General features: G+C 55.2%; 1 protein-coding gene across 1 annotated transcript; it reads right to left on the bottom strand.

Moving 5' to 3' along the window:
- Positions 1 to 6,944: 6,944 nt before the first annotated feature.
- On the bottom strand, positions 6,945 to 11,478 carry LOC125115290 (keratin, type I cytoskeletal 14). The gene is made up of 8 exons (XM_047759340.1): positions 10,772 to 11,478; positions 9,475 to 9,557; positions 8,752 to 8,908; positions 8,413 to 8,574; positions 8,202 to 8,327; positions 7,883 to 8,103; positions 7,732 to 7,778; positions 6,945 to 7,196 (listed from the first exon to the last, which is right to left on the bottom strand). The coding sequence occupies exons 1-8, from the start codon at positions 11,426 to 11,428 to the stop codon at positions 7,102 to 7,104; spliced, it is 1,548 nt and encodes a 515-aa protein (XP_047615296.1). The 5' UTR covers positions 11,429 to 11,478; the 3' UTR covers positions 6,945 to 7,101.
- Positions 11,479 to 11,692: the final 214 nt, after the last annotated feature.

Raw genomic sequence — 11,692 nt, 5'->3', positions numbered from 1 at the left:
TCTCGCGAGATCTTATAGGCTCTGACTACTCCGCGTCTGTTTCGCTAAAGTCTGCCCTGGGCTTGCCAAATGTTTCTTCTGAAAATTCCAAAGCCTCTCAGACATAACCAAGCAGAGAAGGGAAGGGAACTCAGGCAAGAGAAACGATTTTGTTTTGTTCATGTTTGGAGCTAGGAGAAAACTAGAACCGCTTTCCCCCTGTGGCCGATGAGGAGTCACGACACTGCCGAGAGAGGGGAGGACCCACAGGGAGGCCAGAGCTTGAGGAACGTGGATATTCTTTGAGAGTGATGACTTTCAGAATCATAAATCAGTGGAGCCGGGCGGTCCTCAGCCTTGGCCCCAGTCACACGTCAGCTTGTGTTCAACAAGCCCAGACCTCAGCCTCTCCAAGAGGAGAAGGGTTTGGATTAGATGTCAGCACAGCTGCTTCTCACCCATCTGCAGCGCTGTCATCTGAGAATTGATGGGAGATCTTGGCCACTTTGGAGCCAGACCAGAGCTGTCACTTATATGCTAGGTGACCTCGGGCGAGTTGGTAAACCCACAAAACTCAGGATCTTGAGCAAGACCTTTCTCAAGTCATGGTTATAAGAATTCGTGAAATAGCATATCTCACGTGGTGCCTAGAACAGCGCTGGGACCTAGCAGAAGCTCAACCACTGGGTGTCATCTACTTGGGTTGTTTGTTTTGTTTGCTTCTTTGTTTGTTTCACTAGTGGTTTGCAGAGACCAGCTCAGCAGGTGACGGCTGAAGAATGGGTGCCCTGAAACTCAAGAGAACGTTAACACAAAACAAGACACAGAGACATTTATCTTAATTAAAGGTGGGAACCAGGGGACTCAAGGTCTCAGGGACCAAGAGCCCCGCCTCAAGAAACCTCACTGCTTCTATTGTGCTCTTTAGGATTATGTCAAGCGAGGAGGGGTTGTAGGTGCAGAATATAGTTTTTTTATTATTATTATTGTAAAAGTCATGTAGCTGGTAGCTGGTTAAGCTTTTTACTCTGATCTTTAGGCATTTAACAATCATCAGCATGAGGAAGCCTGGCATCAGCTGTTTATGTATAGCGTCTAAAGAATCACCTTTGTGCTTCTGCAGACACAACAGGCAGTGTGCCTATCTATGGGGCGTGCCTAGGTTTGCACCTCCGGTCTCCTTGCTGAGGCATATCCTGCTAAGGAACCCTCATAAACCCCCTGGGGCCATGAGATTCCTCTTTCTTTTATTTTAACAGGACATATCATGCTGTGCAAAGGGGGGTGCCAATCTGCACAGGTCCCCCATGCCTAGACCCACGCATTATGTCCTCATTCAGCTGACCACATGAATAACTAATGCCTTTAGGTCTTTGTTCTGAAGTCATTTACCAGCACTGCGACTGTTTTTCAAGCAGGAATATAGGGTAAAGTCAAGCAGGACAAGAGGGAGTTTTCTGCATAGAAAATAGAAGACGTGGAGTTCCCGTCGTGGCGCAGTGGTTAACGAATCCCACTAGGAACCATGAGGTTGCGGGTTCGGTCCCTGCCCTTGCTCAGTGGGTTATCGATCCGGCGTTGCCGTGAGCTGTGGTGTAGGTCGCAGAAGCGGCTCGGATCCCGCGTTGCTGTGGCTCTGGCATCGGCCGGTGGCTACAGCTCCGATTAGACCGCTAGCCTGGGAACCTCCATATGCTGCGGGAGCGGCCCAAGAAATAGCAACAACAACAACAACAAAAAAGACAAAAAGACAAAAAAAAAAAAAAAGAAAATAGAAGCCGAGAGGCTATGAAAGATTGTAGAAACCGGTCTCCCGACAGTGGTAGCAATAATAATATGGTTCTCGTAGCACAGGTTGCAAGACAGAAGGTCTGCCGCTCAGGGGCTTAATGTGTGTGACGGTGAAGACGTCCGTGAAAGCCGTGAGATGGACTGACACGGACATCAGTTGGGACAATGGCAAGGCTCTGCCTTGATAGTTGCTGGCAAGAGAAATATACTGGGAGATGGTGGTGGACACAGGAAATCTCTCTGCCGTTGCCCACGCGCGGCTTCTGCGGACCGGAGCGGGGACACGACTCTGTTTTCCCTCATCCCACCTGCCCCGGGGCTGGAGTGTCTCAGAAACTCTGAGACGAGCTGCGTCTGTCTTCAGTGGGAGCCCCACCGAGAAGTTCTGTGCCCAGCGGAGGAAGGTGTGTCGGGGGACCCCGGCCACCCCATCAGCGACCCTCAGAGGTCACTAGCTCTTCCCACCATGGATGCAGCAATATGGTCAGGGAATTCTAGGTACTATAACCTCCTCTTGGAAACTCACAATGCACTTTAAAAAAAAAAAAAAAAAACAAAGGCTTTTAAAAGTCTTGCAAATATAGAAAACTGGCTGCTGCCACGGTGGGATTGGGGGGTGCTGTATGCTTGCCCAGCCCCCCATCCCTCCCATCACCCACTGCTCTCACCGCATCCTTCAGCCAAGACCAAGCCCCTTATCTGCCTCCAGCACTAGACTGTGAGCCCCATGGGAAAAAATGGACCTCATCTATTTTTTTCACAATTGTATTGATTTCCAACCCCTGACACAGAAAAGGCACCGATAAATATTTGTCAAATGAAGGAACGCATGAATGAATGATCTGAAGAAGGGATTAAAACAGACTCTAGGAGTTCCCATCATGGCGCAGTGGTTAACGAATCCAACTAGGAACCATGAGGTTGTAGGCTCAATCCCTGCCCTTGCTCAGTGGGTTAAGGATCCGGCGTTGCCGTGAGCTGTGGTGTGGGCTGCAGATGCAGCTCAGATCTCACGTTGCTGTGGCTGTGGCGTAGCCAGCGGCTACAGCTCCGATGAGACCCCTAGCCTGGGCACCTCCATATGCCACAGGTGTGGCCCTAGAAAAGGCAAAAAGACAAAAAATAATAATAATTAAAATAAAATAGAGACTCCAGTTAGAGATTTTCATAAAGAGGGACACAGGCCACAACTACCTTTCCTCACTATCTTTTAACCTCCCACTGGGCTGTTTCTGCTGGGTTTTATTGGTTGGTGACAGTGGTGGCCCATTCCCTTGAACTTTCTCTTTGGTTTCACGAGCCTCCCCTCAGATAGTCCCAGTGGTTCTCAGTCTAGTAAGAGTCACAAGGATCCAGCATTGCCATGAGCTGCAGCGTACGTTGCAGACGCAGGCTCAGATCCCACGTGGCTGTGGCTGTGGTCTAGCCTGGCAGTTGCAACTACGATTCACCCCCACCTAGGAATTTCCATATGCCACGGCTATGGCCCTAAAATAAAAAAAGAAAGAAAAAGCCAAAAAAAAAAAGAGGGAAACTGATTTTGTTCCCGAGAGCACCTCAGGGCCCCGAGGCGGAGAGGGCCAGCAGCAGCCTCAACATGTAGGAGGGACTGGGGGGTGGGGGAAGGGAAACTCGCAGAGATCAAAGCACACGAGGGTTATGAATGAGGTTTACGAGGGTTGGAGTGATAGGTGTTGGAGCCAGGATTCTCAGGGGCACCCAGCTGTCACTCTCATTCCTCCACTCTCCGCTTGGTTACCCCCTCCTCCCGTGGGCCGGCCCAGAGCCAGGACCTTCAGGGGGTCCCCCCCAGGATCCGGGAAAGCCTCCACAGGCGGAAGGTCGCCCATCTCCTTCCCAGCTCTTTGTACAATCACTGCTTCCCCAGGAAGAGATTCTGACAAAACTTTACCTCTTGTGTCTCAGAATTCAGGGGGGGCTCAAGAGTTGTTTGAGATCAGAGAGGGCAGGAAAAAAAGCACCAGCTTTGGAGCCAGGCCAAACTGGACTTCAGCTTTTATTTAGTCACTGACAAGCTGTGTTGCCTTATTCACGTTATTCACACATTATTCACCCTCTCTGAGCCACAGCATCTTCATCTGTAAAATGGTCATAATAATCCTGCTTTGGTGGATCAGACCTCTTTTTCTTTTTTTTTCTTTTTTCTGTTTAGGGCTGCACCTACAGCACCTGGAAGCTCCCAGGCTACAGGTCAAATTAGAGCTGCAGCTTCCGGCCTACACCACAGCCACAGCAATGTTGGATCTGAGCCACATCTGCGACCTACACCACAGCTCATGGCCACGCCGGATCCTTAACCCGCTGAGCGAGGCCAGGGATCAGAACTGCATCTCGCACAGATTACATTGGGTTCTTAACACTGGCAACTCCATGACCTCTTATTTTAGATCCTAGCTCCACCACTTGGAAGCTGTGTGATCTTTAGGGGCAAGCCATTTAATCCCTCTCAGCAAGTTTGCTCATGTGTGAAATGAAATATGAACAGCAGGAGTTCCCTGGTGGCTCAGTGGGTTCAGGATCCGGCATTATCATTGCTTGCAGCTCAGGTTGCTGCAGTGGCATGAGTTCAGTCCCCGGCCTGAGAACTTCTGCATTGCAGTGGGTGCATCCAAAAAAAAAAAAAAGGAGTTCCCGTCGTGGCGCAGTGGTTAATGAATCCGACTAGGAACCATGAGTTTGCAGGTTCAGTCCCTGCCCTTGCTCAATGGGTTAAGGATCCGGCGTTGCCGTGAGCTGTGGTGTAGATTGCAGACGCGGCTCGGATCCCGTGTTGCTGTGGCTCTGGCGTCGGCCGGTGGCTACAGCTCCGATTCGACCCCTAGCCTGGGAACCTCCATATGCCGCGGGAGCGGCCCAAGAAATTGCAACAACAACAACAACAATAACAACAACAAAAGAAAAAAAAAAGAAATGAAAGGTGAGTTGATATAACAAAATGTTTTAAATAATTTAATGGCTAGGAGGACTAAATATGTTAAATAAAAAATGAAAGAGGGGAGTTCCCGTTGTGGCTCAGTGGCAATGAACCTAACTAGTATCTATGAGGACTTGGGTTCGATCCCTTGCCTCCACTCAGCAGGTTAAGGATGCCATGAGCTGTGGTGCAGGTCGCAGACATGGCTCGGATCTGGCATGGCTGTGGGGCTGTGGCATAGGCCAGCAGCTACAGCTCCAATTTCAACCCCTGTCTGGGAACTTCCACATGCTGTGGGTGCGGCCCTAAAAAGACAAAAAAAAAAAAGAAGGAAAGGAAAGAAAGTGGTAGTACAAAAAGTATTGAAGGCTTTTTGTGAATGCCTAATACCTGGGAACTTCTTAGCCCAAGGTCAGTGGCAAGTGTGTTGGTTAGAAACCCTTTCAAAGTTTCCCTCCAAGCTCTGCCTGTGAGCCCAGCATCCACCTGCAATGTGATTAGGGACCTGGGAAGGCCCTATTCCAGGCCTGAGCCCACTGCTATGGTCCTTTCTGCATCCTCCTCCCATCCCCATGCTGAGGCTGCCACAGTGGAATGGAAAACCCAGGGCCAGCTACCTTCTTGGGCAGCTAGGGGACCAGGTTCCAAGGAAGCACCTCCTTCAAAACTCCTTCCTCCCTGAACTGTCCCCCTGATACCTCCAAAACTCTGTCATTCACCCCCAAAGTGGTCCACTCTAGTAAAATGACCTCCCGAAGTTTTAGGCATCTCTCCCCTGGGGTGAAGACAAGGTTAAAGGAAACCAGCGTCACCTCATTCCTTTTCCTAATCACCCACCCTCTTCCGCTTCCATTTATAGAGCACCAACTGCGTGCCAACCACGAGGCTAAACCTATTGCCGCCTGAGATCATTTGAGCCTCCGTGGCCGGGTGTCGTGAGGGTTTCACTCCCCGTCTCGCAAAAGAGGATCTTGTCCAAACCCTTCCAGGCTGGTCGGTGAAGGAGCGTGACTCCAACTCAGGATGGCTGATTCCAAAGCCCAGGTTTTAGCCCCCTGGCCTTCAAAGACTGTCTTTCCTTTCATCCTAGTCCCACCCTTGACCCTCCCCTCGCAGCTTCATTTCTGCCGCCAAATGAATGAGCTGTTGAAGTCAACTCAGGGACTAGTCAACTCTTTCCTAGCCCAGGGCGGTGAGCCCTGCCCACCTCTGGAATCTCCGCTACTCACTCGGGCTACATCTCCCCTTTTCCCTCTCTTTCCAGCCCCCCAAAAGGGAGGAAAAGGCACTCCCCACCAGAAGAGGCTCCTACAAGCCTGGTTCTTACAGTGGGTTCACTCGCTGAACCCCGTATCAATTCCTAGAGGCTTAGTGGATAACTGGGGAGACCGAGACGCCAAGGTCCCAGCGCTCACTCAGAACAGTATCAGGCTTATAAACGAGTCGCTCTGTTCCCAGAGCCTCTAAAACACCCTCATTATGGAGGAGAGTCTCCATGTCCTAGAGACCGCTCAGAGAAGAGACTCACGTTCACAGCCGGGCCCTGAGCCTGCACTGTGCCAGGCACTGTGCCCCAGGTCTGACATGCGAATCCTGGCAACAAGCTTTCAGGGGAGGCACTGTCATTATGCCCACCTTACAGATGTGGAAACGGAGTCTCGGAGAGGCTAATCAACTTGTTCACTAAGAGCCAGCAGAATGCAGACCCAGCTCTGGAGGCAAGAACAGATGGGATGGAGGGAGACAAAACTCCTTGTAAACATAGGTTCTCACTGGATTCCCGGACCTCCATGGATGAGCTTCAGGAGACCCGGGAATGTCACGAGTTGTATGCAAATGTGCGTATGCGTCTTCGGGTTGGGAAGAGATCTGTAGCTTTCAATAGCTACTCAAAGGAATCCCTAAAGACAACCTAGGTGAAGCATCCCTAACCTAGCACCGTGCCTGGCACACAAAAGGCCCTCAGCAATACCTGGGGAATGAATGACTAAATAAGTAAATGGAAGAGTGAGGGAATGCATGAACGTTCCTCCTGCTGCAGGAGACTCCGCCCATGACCTGCTACACACATCCACCTTCTGAGATGGCGAAGCAACCCTGGGACCTGAGCCCAGTCCACCCCCAGGTCCTTTCTCCCGGTCCCAGAGGCCATAGCCAGGTGCTCTGAGAGCTCCAAAAAGACGCTTCCCCCGCTCTCTTCCCACCTCCACCCCTGACCATGACCAGGCAGAGGCAGGAGTTGTGCAACTCAGAATGAAGCTTTATTGATTGCTGGGAGGGGCAGGGGTGAAACTGGACTCAGGTATGAAGTGCTCGAGGTGGGGGGGAGAGGGGATCCCCCAGTGTCATCTGCGGTGGGGGGGCGGCTTCCTAGGCCTGAGCTGAGCAGAGCAGCCTTAATTCTTGGTGCGAAGGACTTGCTCGTGGGAAGACACCACCTTGCCGTCGTGCACGTCCATGACTTTGGTGCGGATCTGGCGAGTGGAGGTCACTGGGGAAGCGGAGAGAGAGGGCGTCATCCGTGGCGGGCAGACCATGGAGAAATCAGGAGTGGGGAGGCCAAGAGCTAAAGGAACTTGAAGGGACTCTCTCGCTGCTGCCCTCTGCCCTGATGACCGCTTCACTCACGGCTCCTGCCTCCGCACGGAGAGTATCAGCACGTCTCTTTCAGGCTAGGGCTCCCTGAGGTGTCCTCAGACTGGGGCTCCCTAATAACTCAGACCAAAGTGGTTCGGTCTGCATCTGCCCCGGCGGCTTGGTCCTGGTGGGAAGACCCACGTGGGGCTCTGTCCCTGGTGCTGACCACCAGAACGAGGCGGGTCTGGCACAAACATCAGGCCACTAGCGGCTAACCCCAAGGAGGGTTTAGCAGAACGCCGTCTTCTATCCAAAGAGGTGCATGAGGAAGGGATCCTGGGCGAGAAAACCCTAGTTCGACTCCTCCAGAGCCCCCACCCAACATCCTACACCTGCTGGGAGACAGGGGGTGGTCCTGAGTCCAGGTTTGATGAGGAGGAAGGTCTTACCATCTCTGGATGACTGAGAGCCAGAGGAGAACTGCGAGGAAGAGAGGCTGTGAAGACAGAAGGGGGCGAGAGCGTCAGACACCTGGGGGCACTGAGTGAACAGTCGCAGGCAGGACGGGGAGGGGGAGGGGGGCTCCCCCAGAGCACTCACTGGGCATCCTCGCCCTCCAGCAGGCGGCGGTAGGTGGCGATCTCCTGCTCCAGCCGCGTCTTCACGTCCAGCAGGATCTTGTATTCCTGGTTCTGCTGCTCCATCTCGCAGCGCAGCTGCGCCAGCTGCTCCTCCACGCCGCTGATCAGCTCCTGGATCTGGGCGAGCTGCATGCAGTAGCGGCCTTTGGTCTCCTCCAGGCTGTTCTCCAGAGACGCTTTCTGCGAAGGAAGGAAAGAAGAGGGGGAATCAGGGAGGGTGGTCATTCCCTCCCTCCAGGGCCCCGGGAGCGCACCCCGGGCCCGGCAGCGCCCCCTACCATGCTGAGCTGGGACTGCAGCTCGATCTCGAGGTTCTGCACGGTGCGCCGGAGCTCGGAGATCTCGCTCTTGCCGCTCTGCACCAGCTCGCTGTTGGTGGCCACCTCGCGGTTCAGCTCCTCCGTCTGCAGCAGAGAAACCAGTGTTCACAATGCAAGTTCCGGGAGGCGGACGTCCCGGGAGGCAGGGGCCCCTCAGAAAGCCACCCACCTTGCTGAAGAACCAGTCCTCGGCATCCTTGCGATTCTTCTCGGCCATCTTCTCGTACTGGTCGCGCATCTCGTTCAGGATGCGGCTCAGGTCCACGCCGGGGGCGGCGTCCATCTCCACGTTGACGTCCCCGCCCACCTGGCCTCGCAGGGCGTTCATCTCCTGCACAGCCAAAGGAGAGTCAGGCCACAGTCAGGGGCTTCGGTGTGGCAGCCTATTAGGGCTCCCTAGGCAGACATGCCCTGGCCCGGACCTTGTCCTCCGCCATCGCAATTCCGCCCCCCCCCCACCCCGCCCCGCACCACCCCGCCCCCCAGCTGTCCCTCGAGGCTGGCTCACCTCCTCGTGGTTCTTTCGGAGGTAGGCCAGCTCCTCCTTGAGGCTCTCGATCTGCATCTCCAGGTCGGCTCTGGCCAGGGTCAGCTCGTCCAGCACCCTGCGCAGCCCGTTGATGTCGGCCTCCACGCTCATGCGCAGGTTCAGCTCCGTCTCGTACCTGCAATGACCCAAGAGAAAAGGAATGGGACACCCATCCTGGCCGAACTGAAGGCTCTCTTCTCTTCCGCCTGCAGCTCCTGCTGGGAGTTGGCATCCCGCCGGTGACTGAGGGAGCCCGTCTTAACAACGGCATGGACAGACTTGGGGCCCATTATTGCTCAGATCCGAATATTCCAGGGGCAGGACTCCGTGCCAGGAATGAGACGGCTCAACGTGCTAGAGAATTTACAGAGGCAAGATGCTTCCGGCTTCAGCCAACCAGTAGCACACAAGCACCCAAATATGACTCCCTCCTGCACTTCGGGGGCAGGTGGGAAGTGGGAGCGCCTCTCCCCAAGGCACTGGCTCCCTAATCTGGCTGTAGATCAGAATCACCCAAGAACCCTGTAAAAAGTAACTGAATCAGAATCCCAAGGGTGGGGCCCAAGAGCCTTGCATTTTTACAAGCACCCCAAGGGGTTTTCACACAGCCTCCCTGGCACTGGCCAGTTCTGTTTAGAGAACATTCCAAAACTGCCCCACCCCGGGGAGACAGCATGCTCTGGGCCACCGCTGCAAACTCACTTGGTGCGGAAGTCATCAGCGGCCAGACGAGCGTTGTCGATCTGCAGCACCACATTAGCGTTGTCCACGGTGGCCGCGAGGATCTGCAGGTGAAAAGAGCAGAGGTCCCTGGTCAAATGGACGGCACCAGCCAGACTGGACTGCAGCCTGCATCGGCCTTTGGTTTCATGCTTTTGCCTGAGTCCCCCCTACTCCCCACAAGCCTTTGCACAGCAGCCTGAACGATAGCCCCCAGAGGTCCAGCTTTGACTCAGGACTTGGTTGACTCCGGGTCAGGAGAATGAGTAGAATGGATAGAAAGAGCCCGGGCCTCACAATCAAAAGCCCTTGAGTTCTGGTCCTGGTGCTACCAGTGACTTGTTGCAGTGATGGCTCTCCGGGCCTCAAATTCCCTACGCACAGAGGAGGGGAGAAACCAGGCTCTCCAGAGCCCCTTCCCGTCCCGAATGCCCCTCTCCGCCCAAGCCAGCCCCGCCAGTCCTCTGGAGGCACCTACACGCCTCTGCAAGCCCACAGCACACAGGACCTCAGGGAGGCTTTCCCAAACATTGAGATTCAGCTTCAAAAAGAAGCAGGAGAAAAACAAGAAAAAGATTGATTGACCCAGGATGGGCTGCAGCTCCCTCCCTCATGGCCTAATCTCCCTAATCCACGCAGAGCACCAGAACCAGGAAGCAGGATCAGCAGGGAGGGCTCCGGGGGTGAGGTGGAAGCAGGGGGCTGGAGTCAGATGACACACGTGCCCCTGGTGCCCTCCTGTGCAGGGCATGTAAGGTGGGTCACCACTGATCGTCTCTGTGGCTTTTTCCCTGCCCTCCTGGCTGTGGGGAGGGGCCGCCCGTGCCAGGGCTGATGGGCGGCAGCCGCCACAGCCCAGACGAATGAGCTCATGAGCAGGATGGGTGTCTAGCCCTGTCCCGTTACAGCCTCGCTCCTCCCCTGCGCTGGAGGACAGGTAGCCGCCTCCTGGGCTGGCAGGAGGAGAGACGCATCCTTGCCTTGGCTCTGCCATTCATTTGCTGTATGACCTTGGGCAGACAGCCCCCAATTTCAACTTCTTCCTCTGCAACGGGTAAGGGTGGGAATCCCTGGCCTTTCACGGTCTAAGGATCTGGAGCCTAGAGGGGCATGAGCGAGACGGGGAAGGGAGGCCGTGTTCTCCGAGGCCAGCTCTGTGCGGGGCGTCCAGAGCCAGAAGGAGGGGTCTGGGGTTGGAGGCTCTCAAGCTGCCCGTGGCCGGCTCTTGCTCCTGAATGAAGTGGCTGGAAAGGCACCTCTTGTGGCCTGGCCCACGCACCTTGTTCCGCAGGTCCTCGATGGTCTTGAAGTAAGGGCTGTAGTCCTTGGACTCAGCCGGCCGCTGCCTCTGGTACCAGTCGCGGATCTTCACCTCCAGGTCGGCGTTGGCCTCCTCCAGGGCGCGCACCTTGTCCAGGTAGGAGGCCAGGCGGTCGTTGAGGTTCTGCATGGTCACCTTCTCACTGCCCACCAGGAGCCCGTCACCACCACCGAAGCCACCCCCGAAGCCACCACCAAAGCCACCACCGAAGCCGGCGCCAAGGCCACCGCCATATCCTCCACCGAAGCTGCTACCCAGGGCCCCACCGAAGCTGCTGCTGCTGCTGCTGAAGCCGCCGCCGTAGCCGCCCCCCAGCCCGCAGACCCCTCCGGAGGAGTAGCGGGAGGAGGTGACAGACAGGCCCCCATAGGCGCTGGGGGCCCGGTAGGAGCCTCCGCCCAGGACCGAGGATATGCGGCTGGAGCCACCTCCAATGCCACAGGAGCCCTTCATGGAGCTGGAGGAGGTGAACTGGCGGCTGCAGGTGGCCATGGTGCCGAGGAGGGAGGTGAGCGAGCAAGTGAGCGAGTCACAGAGAGAAGAGAAAGGAGCTTGGTGGCTGAGTTCGGAAAGGATGCCCGGCTTTATACTCCTCGGTAGGGGCGGGCCTGGCATTTTCCATTCCCCTTGGCTTTCATCACCCAGGAGCCCGTGCCAGCTCCCAGGCAGATCCCTCCTCTCCTCCGCCTCATCATGTCTGTCATATTTTACTGGAAACTCATTGTTCGGGGTGTTTGGGGTTTCTTGTCCCGCCAGGTGTGATTCACAGGAGGAGGTGTGGACCTGCAGGCTACACTTTCCCTTCGGGCCCCAGGAGCCTGCATGCCGGGCTCAGCCAGGCAGTGGGACTAGAGCCTCTCTGCACCACAAACCTAGTGA

The sequence above is a fragment of the Phacochoerus africanus genome, chromosome 14 (assembly GCF_016906955.1).
Source record: "Phacochoerus africanus isolate WHEZ1 chromosome 14, ROS_Pafr_v1, whole genome shotgun sequence".
In the NCBI taxonomy this organism is placed as follows: domain Eukaryota; kingdom Metazoa; phylum Chordata; class Mammalia; order Artiodactyla; family Suidae; genus Phacochoerus; species Phacochoerus africanus.
Note: the sequence above shows the minus strand (reverse complement) of the source record. Positions and strands in the feature narration are given on the sequence as shown.

Bases quoted from the DNA above. Each gene is read 5' to 3' on its own strand.
- LOC125115290 (XM_047759340.1), bottom strand. From the start codon at position 11,428: ATGCCAGGCCCGCCCCTACCGAGGAGTATAAAGCCGGGCATCCTTTCC. The intron at 8,909-9,474 runs GTGAGTTTGCAG...GGGTCATTGCAG, and splicing joins GCTGATGACTTCCGCACCAA to GTACGAGACGGAGCTGAACC. The intron at 8,575-8,751 runs GTGAGCCAGCCT...TTGGCTGTGCAG, and splicing joins TCCGAAAGAACCACGAGGAG to GAGATGAACGCCCTGCGAGG.